This window comes from Polistes canadensis, unplaced genomic scaffold (genome assembly GCF_001313835.1).
Source record: "Polistes canadensis isolate GaletaPanama2010 unplaced genomic scaffold, ASM131383v1 scaffold_33, whole genome shotgun sequence".
NCBI classification, from domain to species: domain Eukaryota; kingdom Metazoa; phylum Arthropoda; class Insecta; order Hymenoptera; family Vespidae; genus Polistes; species Polistes canadensis.
Window position 1 is genome coordinate 376,877 of NW_014569580.1, and position 15,152 is coordinate 392,028.

General features: G+C 36.0%; 1 protein-coding gene across 4 annotated transcripts; it reads right to left on the reverse strand.

Moving 5' to 3' along the window:
• Positions 1-18: 18 nt before the first annotated feature.
• On the reverse strand, positions 19-15,145 carry LOC106784265 (diacylglycerol kinase theta). Of its 4 annotated transcripts, none has more exons than XM_014743608.1 (18): positions 14,221-15,145; positions 11,717-11,796; positions 11,462-11,564; positions 11,129-11,349; positions 10,788-10,959; positions 8,940-9,083; positions 6,722-6,853; positions 6,419-6,553; positions 6,210-6,327; positions 5,918-6,105; positions 5,600-5,812; positions 5,361-5,495; positions 5,080-5,254; positions 4,673-4,995; positions 4,299-4,587; positions 4,068-4,224; positions 3,651-3,758; positions 19-2,342 (listed from the first exon to the last, which is right to left on the reverse strand). In XM_014743608.1, exons 1-18 carry the CDS (start codon positions 14,354-14,356, stop codon positions 2,229-2,231), a joined length of 2,943 nt encoding a protein of 980 aa, XP_014599094.1. In that variant the 5' UTR covers positions 14,357-15,145; the 3' UTR covers positions 19-2,228. The 4 variants fall into 4 exon arrangements, with proteins under 4 accessions (XP_014599094.1, XP_014599093.1, XP_014599095.1 ...); XM_014743607.1 differs by having other exon boundaries at positions 4,299-4,590; positions 14,221-15,144; XM_014743609.1 differs by lacking the exon at positions 19-2,342 and adding an exon at positions 2,884-3,122 and having other exon boundaries at positions 4,299-4,590.
• Positions 15,146-15,152: the final 7 nt, after the last annotated feature.

The window sequence follows — 15,152 nt, forward strand, 5'->3', positions numbered from 1 at the left end:
TTATTATTTTTCTTGTAATTCTTTTTTTTGTTCTTTTTTTCTTCTTCTTTTCTATACTTTGTAGCAACAGCAAATATACTATCATTTGGTCACGGGGATAAATATGATCTCCAATCTACCGCTGATGTGTCATTGCGCCATGATACCGGATATATTGGCGTCAATGACTGAGCCCATTTTCATCTTTGGTAGGTTGTGATCAAGTAAAGAGGCTCGTCAATTATCCGGTAATGACAGTCTCCTGGATTTAGTTGAGCGAATAAACCGGACTTAATAAACCGAACAATGTGAAAAATAGTCAATTTCTGTTCGACGAAATGCAACCTATTCAAAGATCCTTATCGAAGACGATACGGCGCTAAAAGGTTTTCTTTCAAAATCGACCAATGAAGAGGTCTTGCTCTTATAAGCGCAAGATTAGTGACACTCTTCACCTACGTTACGTTCTTCTTTGACCATTTTGCCTAATGTAAGTTGTCAAAGAAGTCCTCTCTCACACACACACACACACATTCATACACACAAACGCACACACATCCTCACACACATATCCTCACACTCATTCATATACCCACACTCACACTCGTTTTTCCTTCGTCGCACATAAAACATCGCGCCGTAGATTATATTTTTCTTTCTTAGGATTAATATCAGCATGACAACACACGTCGCACTGCATCCATTTGTTGCATTGCATTAGATGCCACCACGACTAGTTCCATCTTATCTCCTACATTTATAGTATTATTTACAACTGTTTGGCACCGCATTTTTATCACTCCTAAAACCAACTCTCGTTCGCACATGACCGACCACCCACCCTATTCGTCCGCACACATGCACACACTTTCTCCCATACTTTTCTCTTGAAATAATCAGCAATGCTATCGAATAAAGTCGTTTGTGTCGGACATTGCTACTCGATGTTTAAAAGGCGCGCTTTTCGTGCCACGTAGAAAGAGCGCGATTTCATCGATATTATCATCTTCAACTTTGTTCATCGCTATCTAATTTCTCTTATACACTCGTCACTTTTTTTAAAATGTACAATACATATTCTCTCTCTCTCTCTCTCTCTCTCTCTCTCTCTCTCTCTCTCTCTCTTTCTCTCTTTCTCTCTCTCTCTCTCTCTCTCTTTCTCTCTTTCTCTCCGTTTTTATTATAATAATGTGGAATGTTCGATCTACCGATGGTTCCAGCAAACGTGGAATATTTTGGTTTGCCGGAGCCAAATTTAGAACTTTATCAAGCTACCTCCCTAATTTATTTCTTTCTTTCTTTTTAATTATTTGTTTCATTTACTCGTCCGATTGATAATCCATGGCACTGCCCTTTTACACAAGTCGAAGCCGAATTGGCAAAATTGCTTTGCCTTAGAGGGGCGCTACTTGAAAGTAACATTAACTTTTTTCTCATTATGAATTATTTCTAGGAAATTTCTGACTGCAACTGGTTTATAAATTCCAGACTGCCCAGCAGTCAGATTATATAACAGTTATCACAACGTAAGACCGTAATACTAATACGATATATTATTTAAATATATTAATATTTTATATATATATATATATATCTATATATATAACATATTAATAACAACTGATCTCTCTTTCTCTCTTTTGTGTTTTATATCGCATTACTCGATTCATACCGTGATACTGCCAGATAATTGGTAAAATACCATACGAAACGTAATATATAATACATTACATTTGTGTGTCCAATCTAACAAGCTATATAAACATAAATGCAAATGAACATTTTAAGAGAGCAAGTAGCTTATGATTTTTATCAATACTGTTTTGAAAAGTTCGTGAGGTAACATTATCGTGTGTGTTACGTTCTATTATAATTTGACTAAAAAAATATCGATCGACAAGCTACATACACTGCTATGATTATTAACATTTAGAAATGAGATCTAGTTTCATCCTAGCAACATGTGAACGTACATCCAAGATATCACTGATCTTATTTTCAATGAATCTTATCGTGAGTTCTTATTTGAAAATCTTATCTACTTCCACTTGCCAAAGTAACTGTTTGTGTTGTAGTAAGTAAAGTTGCTCATGTTCGTAACAGCACAATCGCTACGGTGACGATTTCGAGGCCGCTTACACACGTTATACGACGTACGTTATCATCGTATAATCGATTGATTTTCGTGTTACGTGCTCCTGCGCGACAACGATATTGACCACCACCTTCGCACGGTAGATTTTTTTCACTCAGAAGTTCTCAGAATCTGGATCGTTCGAGGGCGCAGCCTGTAGTGAGAGCTGCATGCTGGATTCTGTATTACGCCGCTTCATTTTACCCTTGGTCTTCTTCAGCATCGTTGCCTAGGAAGGGACAGGATCAGGGGAACGCACAAAGGAGTAATCGATAGAAAGTCAATGCCAATGACGAAGTGAGAAATATATCAAAACGCAGGAGAAAAAGAGAATAAAAACGTATGAAAAAGAAGATAGGAAAATAATAAGTAAAGATAATCGATTAGAAGAAATAGAGAGAGAGAGAGAGAGAGAGAGAGAGCGAGAGAGACAGAGAGAAAGAGAGAGAGAGCGAGAGAGAGAGAGAGAGCGAGAGAGAAAGAAAACAAAACAAAAAAAGAAAGAGAAAACAAAAGAAGAGAAGAAAGAGAAAGAGAAAAAGAAAGATTATTCCATAAAAGCTAAGAAAAATGTCTAGCTAGTAAAAAAGATGCGTGACTAATCCATATATATATATATATATATTACGAGAAGCATCCAGCTGCAATTGGGCCAAGGGTATCGACACGGTGGTGATATACGTATATACATCGAGGTAAACGCATGCGTTTCTTTCGGGAGTCGATCGGAATAATTCATACATAGGAGGCCTACATTTTGTAAGGGGGGGTGAGATCACACCGAAACTCCCCTAATCCATGTACAATGTTGCTTTGCACATAGAGGAGTCTAGGCGAGGATCGCACACCTCTCTCTTTCTCTGAACGAATGATTATTAATGACTGACTAGTGGCAAGCTGCAGTATGGTTGGTTTACTCGTCCGTGCTCTTGCCCCCCTCCCCATTAGCAGGTAGAATCGACGGTTCTGTATTCCGACGCTTGATCTTATTTTTCTTCAACATGGTAGCCTGAAGTGAACAAAGGAACAAGGAATAATTAGTAGAGTGCGATTAGGGGAGGAATGCATGCGCTGACGGACATCGGCAGTCAGGTAATGCCTCTTTATGAAGACTGCGCAGAGAGCGTTACGAGATATATGATTAAAAAAAAAATACAATATCTATACTACTAACTAATACATACAGATGCTTCCGTTTCAAATCTTACGTGCCATATATACATACATATATGTATAATATGTATATGTATAGTGTATACATATAGAGGACCCCATTATTCTATTTAAAATCGAACAGGCTGAGTGAACGGTGCAACGAAGAAGAGAGGTTTGCATTCGTATAAGTCGGGGGGAGGGGATAGAGATAGAACGTGTACGTAGAATGTAATAACTCTCTCGATGGGAGACATTGAAAATATATATGTATCTAAGGATTACCATTAAGGATATATACTTGCATTCTATGTTATGTTACACCCAATCTGTCCTTCATTTTGCTGGAATTATGGGGTTTCGGTAAAGTTTTTCTCAGGATTACCTTTAATGCAGATTTTAGAACTACTATTTCTCCTGGACTCTGGACCCACGGTTCGCCATCTACTTGTACCGGTATATCAGAGTTCAAACGTATTTTTATATGCCCACCCTACAATCAATCGGTTTATTTTGTAAATGCTAACGACGCAAGAAATCCATACTATAAGTCGAGAACTCTAATTAATTTAGCTCTCCCAAACAAATACTGACAGATAACTTATGTTATACGTTATTTTCCGAATCTGACAACGAATAGATAAATATACGCATATAAGAATATACATATCTATATCTATTTCTTCTTATTTTTTGATATCTTTCATTATCTCAAGAAATCGTGCTCGCAAGTCTACCAAAAGAAGAAGAATAACGAGGGAGCCAGATACGCTTGTCACTCCTTATTATTAGTATCGTTTACCTGTGCTATCCTCATTGCTCCTCGGAGACCAGATTGAATTTGGCCTAGATGTATAACACCCGTTACACCTACGACTTCCAACATACCATCCCAATGGTTTGGTTTATTAAACTGGTCTTCCTTATCTGGTCCCCAAGGGTTGGCACCAGAGCCCCAACTGTTGAGAGAAAAATTTAGTCGCAATATTTGAAATATAAACAGAGTTAGTTTCGTCAAATCTTTTGAAATTACCTTAAAATATTAAGAATGATAATTCCTTCTACTTGCGGCAATTCGACTAGTTTACCATCTACTTCTAATCGAATTTGATTATGCAAATCTTTACACGGCTTCCGACCAACCATCTTACGTAAACCCATTTTCACGTATACACTCTTATTTCGAATCCTGCTATTGAACTTATTCGGATTCTCTTCTCTCGCATTGTGAAAATCCAAGCACAGATCCGCATCGATTCCAAGCCCGAAATAATTATTCATAACAAAAATTTGCGAATTGTCTTCGCTACTTGAGCTTGGACCTACTTCAAGTATTCAAAGAATTTCTTATCATGTTCGATCGGAAAATATCGTTAATTAATATTATATATCTTTTTAATCGATTACCTGCAGCACAAGCAACCATTTGGGACTTGTCATCCTTTTCTTCAGGATGGAAAACCACCGTCCATCTGTCCAATATAATTTCTTCTGCGTCGATAACGTCTCGTAGTAAGTTCAATGGATCTTCGTCACCCGTGTATCCAGATCCCCAGCATAATACTCTTGCCAAATCATTTCCTGTTCCCAAGGGTACAATAGCGCAGGCGGGTGAAGAACATACACTGTCTTGACCGACGTTATCCAAACATTGCAAAACCCATCCTATCGTTCCATCTCCACCACAGACTAAAATTCTGTAGTGTTTGATATGACGAAAAACATAAAGCCTGTAACATATATCAATGCAGATATGAATTATCTGATTCACAATCGCGTTATAATTATAAGAAAAATATACGTTTCTTACTCACCCGGGAAGCGGACCACCGTTGTCCAAATCAAACACTTGAAAAGGATTTAAAAGTTTACGAAAACTAGAAATCAATTGTAACCCTTGGCAACCGCCAGATTTCACGTTAACAAATACAAGTAAGGGCTGAACACCAACTGGTACCATACTTGGTTCGATACTCGGTAATAACATAACTAAAATGCAAATAAACGTATTTCGATTATTGCCAATCACAAATATCATATTATTGGGAAATATTTTGTTCTTTCTATTTCATGAAATTTGAACAAATTTATCTACCTAAAAGATGTTTGTCTTCGTATTTTGATTCACGCAAAGTATAAAGGGCTTTAACAGCTTTATTTGAATCTTCGTATATAATGACCATCGAACCATATTCGTAATAAATCGGGCCCATGGACGAGAATTTGTTTTCTATAAAGTCAAATAATGAAGAAGGAAAAAGGGTTATTAAACATTATAATTAAATATTCATTGACCTATAAATATATAAATAATAGAAAATATATTCGCGTTACCTTTTCCTAAAAATTCGGTCAACATGTTTTCATAATTTCTTTCAGAAATATTTGGCGGCAAATTGCCCACGAATAATGCCAGATTAGGTCCATGGGGATCTTGTTTTAACTGTAAGTAAAATCTCATCAATTCCATTTGCCTGATGGAATCTTTACCCAGCTGTTTCACTATGTCCCATGGTTTTTCTTCCGGCTCCAAATTACGGCCAGATACTGAAACGAACGAATCAAAAAGGGACTGTTAAATAAACGACATATATATAAATGACACATTAATACATATGTGTATGTAATAAAGTTAGTCTACGACGAACGTACCATCGCGATCTAAGAGAATTTGTCTACATCTGTAATCTTCGGAATTGATATTTTCCAAATTAAACCTTAGAAGAGATTCCTGGATTAAATCTGACACTGTCGTTGTTTCAGTTACAGGTACAATGCAGAACGATTCTGATATCTGCAATTTTCCAGGGTAAACTCGTACTTCTCCGCCTTCGTTATCCCTTGAAAATAATTATTCGCATGGGGATCGTGTTATTTTCTAATTGGTCATTAATGGATATACGTGTGTATAATTGTAAAAAAAAAATATTAAATGTGCGCTTACTTAAATCGCAAGCAGACTGCCGGACGTTTGCCTTCCTTACGATTCAAATTTAGGATTGGTGTCGGATCGCACAGCTCACTTTCTTCCGTAGCATATAGATCGGTTAAATAAAAATGACCTGGATAGGAAACAAAATTGTTTTTTTTTTATCTATCGATTATACATATTGATAATGATTATTATTATAATATAAAATTATTCTTACGCACCAGGATCTGTCGTGATATGATGTGCACGAAGCGCGGATGTTAAAACTTGTTCCGTGCTAGCTAGTCTAGATACCGTAATTACTCGAAATATTCGATGCTTCAAAGAGCTGTTTCCATCGTATACCTTTATCGTCTCTAAATCATTAAAACGCATCATCAGACAGAAATGTTGATTTTCATTATTATTTAAATATTATACAATATTTTTAATGGAAATGAATGTGTTACATATATATATATATATATATAGAATCGAGAATAAAAAACTATCGATAAAAGATGATGCACTGTTGAAGAAAATACCTTCGTCGCCTCTTTCTTTATCATCTTTATCTTTGGTAAACCGTGGATCACGGCCATGCGGAGCTTGTCCAGGTTCGTCGTTATCGCGATACTTGGCATCGCCGCTGCTAAATTCCTCCGAAATGCTTCTTGCTACAGACACAAAAATAATAACATATATTTTTTTAGATAATGTTCCTTGCATCCTCGCTACACAAACCATCGACACATTAGATAAATATTGCAATACACATCTCCTTCAATGATAAATTCAATGTTAATAGGTCTCATATTCGATTACTCGATTACTCAGATAACATTAATGGTGTGACAAGAGAGCAATTTAATATGATTAATATAATATATTGCTGCAAAAAACAAGCAAACGCGTCTAAAGATATTGATTACTTTTTATTGATTCTCTATCCCGTAATAATAAAACGATAAAAGTATATACATTTAAGAAATCTTTTCTTTCTCTAAATGATTTCAAAAATAAATGAGCAAGGCATTCAATTATATATATATATATATATAATGTTCTTCTATTCCTTATAAGTGAATAAACTGAATTGGGTTTCACTATAAATAGAGTTTTTATTTTTTAAACAAATTAATAATTAAATTAACAATTAAATTTTATTTTCAATAGTTGCTTTAATTTTAGTTTTCTTAACGATAAATAGAGAAACGACATTTAAGCTTATTCTTCCCTATCTTTCTTCTAATTCTAACGTTCCTAACGATCCTTCTTTCAATTCTCCTTGATTTTATACCTATTTTTTTTGTACACATGTTACTTCTCCTACTTACAGCTTAATTACTTTCTCTTGTCTTAATGAAACTTCTATTACCGACAAGTCACACGGCAAAATTCAAATGGGCTTGTAAAGTAGTATTTGTACTACTTTATATATATATATATATATACGTATATCATTTTATATTGTTACGTTGAAGAATCGTTGAGAAGACAAAATAATAAAAATTTCAGGAGATGCTTGTGTAAGTAAAAGAGAAAAATATAATAATTGATCTAGAAATATACTCTATATCGCATTCTATCGAATCGTTTTATCATTCTTTAAAAAAGTGACACACACCTCTTACCATCGAACATTTACGATGGGTTTGTAGAACACACATGATAGGAAGAATTATTCAGTAGCATTCTTGTACTTCATTTCACTGCATAGTAGAGTGATAAGCATCATGGATTTTTCACATAGCATCCAGCGGGCTGAGTGTGACAGTGCATGCACTGAAGCGAAACATATGTACATACATGCTAAAACGAAAACAATAACAAAATAACAACATTCATCAAAATCTGTATAGCACAACTTTCCAATTAATAAAATAGAGTTTCTTAAGTGTACCTGCGTTTTTTCATAGAAAAATATCTCTAGATATATGTGTAAAACATTAAAGAGTATATATATATTTATCATTATTAAAATATTAATATTTCTATTTTCTTTTTTTTTTTAGTAATATTTCTTAATCTTTTTTTCTTTTTTTTTTTTTTTTCCTTTTTTTTTTTTTTTATCAATCTTTATCTTATTGTTAGATATAAATCATTCTTTTCGTTTTCATTATATTTCTATATTTGTGATAATATTGCTTCTAACGACAAATAGATATGTATATATATAGATTTATTGATGTATAAATGTATTATGTAAAATAATAAAAACATACACATACACACACACATACACACGCTCGCACACCAACGTGTTGAATAATTATTGTGTATAGAGTTTTTCCAAGTATTACCATTTTTATTTGTCCTGTTGCAAAGTATGGTTCGGTCATATGTAAAAATCGGTCAGTGGAATAAACAAAATGATATGCAAGAAGCGAGTTTGCCATATATCGGACAAAAGAAAAATATTATATAATAATAATATAATAATAATAATAATAATAATATATAAACCATAAACACATGAGATATCTCATATAAATGTATAAATATATCTACAATATAAATGTGTGTATAAATGTATATATGTATATATTATAGATATAATAGGTATATATATATATAGGTATGTAGGTATACATATATATATAGGTATACATAGGTATATATATATATATATATATGTACAAAAAAGAAATGATAATAGCTACTGGAATGATTTATCTTTCTTTCTGTTTTTTGCGCTACAGATTTGATAATATTGAATATGCTCACACAAATGAATGTCTGATGATGTAATATTCTAGATACCTCGAACATAAGGAGGGGAAGCATGACAATTTCCATGGCAGCTACGTGGCAAAATTAGTGAAAGGCGCCTCAAAGCTTCAGCTAGGCAGCCTGCAGCCCCAATTTGTTCACTCTCAGCGAAATCGAATTGCTCTCCGATGTTATCTTCAAATAGAAGCAAACGATAATCCGAATATTTTAACAGTCAATTTGAATTCTACTAAATTTGCCTTTTTTTTCAACTATTTTTCCTATATTATAATACGTAATGTAATACAATAAGTCGACAAAAAATTGTGTCCAAAATATGGCGGGGTTTGAACTTTCTAATAGCTTATAAAAAAAGAGATTATTATTATTTTTGTTGATAATACCTAGCAGGCTATATTATTTTTATTTATTTGATAAGGAAAGGGAATATAAATGTAGACAAACAAAACTATTATAGTTAATATCTTTGCACGTTTGGATTAATTAACTTGCATTTACTTGCTTATAACGAGACATTGTGAACTAGAGTAACTACTAAAGTGAATATCCATTTAAAAGCGCAATGAAAATAGCAACTATAACAACGACAGCCACGGAAGCCATAATGTTTGAAATATTAGTCAAATTGATTATTTCTAAGGAACAATTTGAATTATTCCATTTATTTTTCTTGTTCTAGTTTTGTTCTTTTTCCATATTAACGTTCGTAACGATACGTTTAAAAGAAATATCTTGAAAAGAGTGGCTTTCAAAGTTTTATTTGGTAACACGCAATGTTAAACGATTAAGGCGACTTATTAACGAGCGTTTATTTAAATCATACAATGTGAAAAAAGGGTAGAGTGTCAATACTTAGAAAATAACTAATGATAGCTGACCTTTGAAAATCTTACCTTACCCTTTTCCTAATCACTTAGAAAATGTCTAGGCTAAGGAACTATAGGAATACGAGTAGAGGAAGTTATTCGTAACTGATAATATACGTATAATAAAATACAATGCTACAGACATACAGTGATATGCATTCTTACAATTCACCTATAGCTACCTTGTATAGTGTCAAATTTACTTATATTAATCACAATTAATATTATACCTATATATTTATTCGATTGAAAAATATATAAATAAAAAGCGAAGACAAAATAAATATTAATATATCTATCTATCTGTGTGTGTGTTTCTACGAACAAAAATAGAAAAACTTGTTAAATACTATATATCCTACTAAGTTGATATCGCATGCTTAAAAAAAGTAAATATAGGTACTATAATATATATGTATGTATATGTATGCGTGTACTCTATAAATGTAAATAACGTTTACGAAGGTTCTTATATAAGGATATATCGAGATAATAGAGCATGCAAAAAAGAATTGATAAATAATGTTGTTATCGTTGACAATTTTTTGATATGTATAAATGTATAGTATATGTGTATATAATATTGGAAATGAAAAAAATAAGATGATCAGACCAGTTTACATACTTCCAGAACAAATAGTATGATGCCATTATCTGTTATCTGAGCGTAATAGGACATTTATTAGATATTTTCTTGATATTTATTTGTTTCCATATCGCACACGACTAATTAACGATATGAAATTTAACTTGATTCGATGACAGGGAGAGAATAAAAGGTATGTTGATTTCGCTATTCTAATATACCTATCCCGTATATATGTAGAAGAAGAATGTTTATTATTATATATTGTGTGTTCATTCATACTTGATTCCATAATATGGTATAATGTAATAATGTTTGGTAGACGTGTTGCTGGATGGTTCAGCTATCGTATGAATATATGTACGTATCATCCATCTAGGTACGTATATGTACGTATGTATGTATTTTTATAAATAAAACACTTACGGCAGGAATACTCACGCGCCAGGACTTCTTTACGACGCACTTGAACTCCGATAATCGCTTCCATTGGTACTTCGGTACGTGGAATACTGACTGCATGGGGCGGTAGGTAAATTGATTCCAAATTCCCAAACGTACATTCGGTGGGGATGCTTTTGTAGCAGAATGCGTGCGACTGAGAAACACGAGATCGGAAATGACATTATTACGGAAAATGAAAATAGAAAAGTATAGTATTATAAATCGCGATTTAAGAGTAATGTAGCATATATATAAAAAAAAAACAAAAGCGTATGAAAAGCGTATGAAAAGCTTATGAAAAGCTTATGATTAGCTTAGCTTACCGTTACGCCACACCATTCGCAACGAAACCCAGAAAGGCACTCGGCAGAGAAACAATTTTTCTTGCATACGGCACATTTGGAGTTGCTGGGAAGATTTCCTTCTCTCCAATGATGCGTATGCTTTACATCATCCAAATCCTTTCCAGGTAAATAAGTTGCGTTTTCTTTGCAATCTGCCATCGAAAAGTTCTGACATTCCGTGTGGACGAAATACTCGCATACTGCAATCGCAAGCAAGCGCATTATAGAACATTTCAAATGTCAACCTTTATCATCGTTTCAACTTTTTATCCAGTCTTATTCATTATAAAAATAACCAACCCCAATACTTACTTTGGCAATGTATGGATAAATTATCGTCCAACCGTTTCCGACAGACGTTGCAGAATTTTTTTTTCCGTTGTACCGGTTCGGACCAACAGTGTGCAACCGGGTTCTAGAAGAATAATATTACAAACTAAATACGCAAAGGTGCTAAATAATGCCGAAAATAATATCGAGTTATTTTATTTCAAGCATTTCCATATTGTTGGAAGTGCTTGAAATAAAATAAAACAAAAGAAGGAATAAAAGTAATACGCGAGGTACCTTAATCAGGCTTGCCGCGATGATGGAGCAGGGAGACACGACGGCCTTGAGACAGCGGTCGTGCACCACGAAGTTGCAAACTGAAATGAAACACACGAGAGAGAGAGAGAGAGAGTAAAGTAATTTAAAGCTACTTAATAATTACTGTTAACGTTCTTAACTTTTATTCTTGTAATATAATCTACCTGTAGAAATATTTGGATTTTCAATCGAAACGAATTTTCTAGATCCACGTTCCTTTACGATCTATTAAATCGCAAATAATTTACACGCGAACGGGGTAACGATCGACATTATCAGCGTGGAACGTAAAACGTACAATATTACAATGCGCAATCAACCAAGAACATTTTATAGATTCGGTGCATATTTATAGAGAAAAATCGTTAGACCTTAAAGGAAGAAAAAGAAACTATATAAATGCGCAACATATATCAATTCCTAAGCGTGCTTCCGGTTTTCTAAAAATATCCTGTCCTTGAAGACACCTTACGCGCAGGCAGCATGCACACGCGCGCGCGCGCGCGAACGTCGAGCCGATGCCGCCAAAGCCATATCTTCTTTTTCCCCCATTAGCGCATATAATCGGGTCAATGAGTTTTCAATTGACGAATTATTTTCCAAACGCTTTTCTATCCGCCACGTAGAGACTAATCGTTCTACAGACGCAACCCTGATCGCGGTATATAAACAGTTTATATGATCTATATTTCATCGAGCGCAATAAAAAATAATCCTTCATCGTCGATGAACTTAATCAAGTACATTAGGATGCATCGATCGATCGTTGAATGCTCTAATACGAAAGTATCTCGAATCATCTTGTCTACCTAGAAGTTGCGATCGATTTGTCGAATCCTAGACAAAATGGTATTAAGGAAAATACATTTTTATCGTCTACGGGGAACAATAATGAGAATATTTTTCTTATATTAATATAATATTATTGCCCCCTTCCACGCACAAGATCATCAAAATGTTTTTAACGATAAGGTAACTTTGTCATCGTCCACATTAGTTTGCATAAACTCGATGCTTTTTTGCTCCACGTTTCTGTTTATCGAGGAATCCAAGAGAAGCCCAAGAGAAGGGCAAAGAGGAGGGCAAAGAGGAGGGCAAAGAGGAGGGCAAAGAGGAAGGCAAGAGAAGAATAACTCGAGCGCGGGACGGAAGGAAGTGTCACCGTCGATGAATCTAACGCTAACCTTTCGTTCTACTTCATTGGTAATCGAGTTGCTTTTTTAAAACAACTAACTAGGTGTACGAGAGAACAAGAACGAGAGAGCCTTTTCCACCTTTTTGCTCGTCGTGGCGAGCCCTCCGCCACTCCTCTCGTATTTCGAGCTCGCTTTTTCTCTCTCTCTCTCTTTTTCTCGGCCCTCGACTACCCCACACCATTCCCTACGATCAATGCTCGAGAAAAGACTGACAAAAGCACCATCTGCCGTCCGTTGTAAAGGGTTTTCTTCGAGCAATCTCACGATCTATGCAAAGATCGAGTTATACACATATTTGACGAGAGAACAAAACAAGGAAAATGTCATCTTATCAGGATGAATTGTAGAAAAAATAGTATCAAAACCGATCGATAATTAAGCAACTATTTTTCAAATGACGAATTAACGAATGGAGAACAATTGTGCGTTCTTAAATCGTTTTTGTGCACCGTTATAGGTATAGTATCGGTGCCTGTTTCGATTCTTTCCATTTGACATTTAAATCATTTCGAATTATTTGATATCGTCGACTGATTAACAAAAAAAAAAACGGTCAAAGAAAAACATTTTAAGAGAAAAAAGAAAGGATAAAGAAGATACAAAAAGAGAATTAGAATTTGGTAGAAGAAAAAAAAAAGAAAAAAGAATGAAGCGACGGGCGTTCGATCGTATTAACCGAGCGGCACCCGTTATATCGATCGTGTCCCCTTTCGCCATCTGTTTTCCGGAACTCTAGGATTTCGAAGCAGCTTGAGAGAACACGCGCTTCGTCGAGGAGAGATTCTCGAGATAGATAGATGGATAAATGGATGGATTGATGAATGGGTGGGTGGATGAATGGGTGGATGGATAGATCGATAGATGGAATAGATCGTTGGATGGGTAGATAGATAAATATATAGATAGATAGAGAAAGAGATTCTCGAGTGAGAGGAGAGAGAGAGAGAGAGAAGAAAAGCCGAGGTCGCTTCGTGGCTTGCTCGTCCAAAAATACACGGCCGTACCGTCTCCGTCATCGAGTCGATCGACACGTTGTTCTTATCGACGACGGGAGAAGGTATTCAAAGAAAGCCAATGTCCCTGCGTTTTTCAATAAAAACCGTCTCGCTGCTCATTATCTCTTTCTCAGATCGATAATTTCTGATTATTGTTTTGAAAAATTGCAAGGAATATGCTAAAGAGAATCGCTCTCCCTCTCTCTTTCTCCTTTCATTTTGATTTCCATAGACGTAATAAGGTAATATGATAGAAACCGGTAGGATGACTCGAAATCGTCGAGTCTCGTACCTTCGCAGATGTACCCCTGCTGAATGAGGCCCCAGAGCATGTCCGTGCAGTTATGGCAGTACGTTGGCTTGTGAAACGTCTTCTTAGCAAAACGGTGCCCATGGCTGGATCGAGTCTCAGCCGAGACCGACGCCATGTTCCCCGTTCCACCGCGGCAACTTTCACGCCAGATTTTCACCGTGAAGATGCACAGGGCGCGCCGTGCAAAGACGACGACGACAATAACAACAACATAATTACACGCCGAGTACTACGTGATTTCGAAACCGTACGCGTACATAATTGCCGCTTTGTCGCCGCCGCCGCCGCCGCCGCCTTAATTCCACACTTTCCGTTAATCTTGATCGCCCTCGGCGTCGGCGTCGGCGTCGTCCACGTCCTTTTTCTCGCCGTCACGTATCTAACGCGCATTATTTTCCAAACCACCTCGTCGCGGCGTTACGACCGATCGACGACACCACCGACGATGATAGGAACGCCTCTTCTTCTTCGGCAGCTCCACCTTCGCTACTTTGTTCAACTCTACGAGCTCCTTCGTCGGTCTTTTTTTCGCCACGCAACTCGACTTCCTACACCACCAATGGAGAGTCGTCGACGTCGATCTTTTCATCACCACCACCTCCTCCTCCTCCTCCTCCTCTTCCTCCTCCTCCTCCTCTTCCCTATCTTTTTACCCTTTCGTTCCTCGGTTCCGTCCTCGGCTCCGTCCTCAGCTCCGTCCTCGGCTCCGTCCTCTGCTCCGTTCTCGGCCACGTTTTTGTCTTCTTTTTCTTCTTCTCCTGTGATTTTCTTAGCGGGACTACCCCGCGACCTGGATCGCGACCTGGATCGCGACCTGAATCGCGATCTCGCTCACCTCACAACACCGCTCTTTTTTTTTATCGCTCTTCTTCCTCCACCTCCTCCTCCACCTCCACCTCCTCCTCCTTCCT

Excerpts from the sequence above, each read along its gene's own strand:
- LOC106784265 (XM_014743607.1), bottom strand. The coding sequence starts at position 14,356 with ATGGCGTCGGTCTCGGCTGAGACTCGATCCAGCCATGGGCACCGTTTT. Across the intron at positions 9,084-10,787 it reads GGCGCGTGAGTATTCCTGCC|ATAACATCGGAGAGCAATTC; the intron begins GTAAGTGTTTTA and ends TTCTATTTGAAG. Across the intron at positions 6,328-6,418 it reads TCATATCACGACAGATCCTG|GTCATTTTTATTTAACCGAT; the intron begins GTGCGTAAGAAT and ends TTTCCTATCCAG.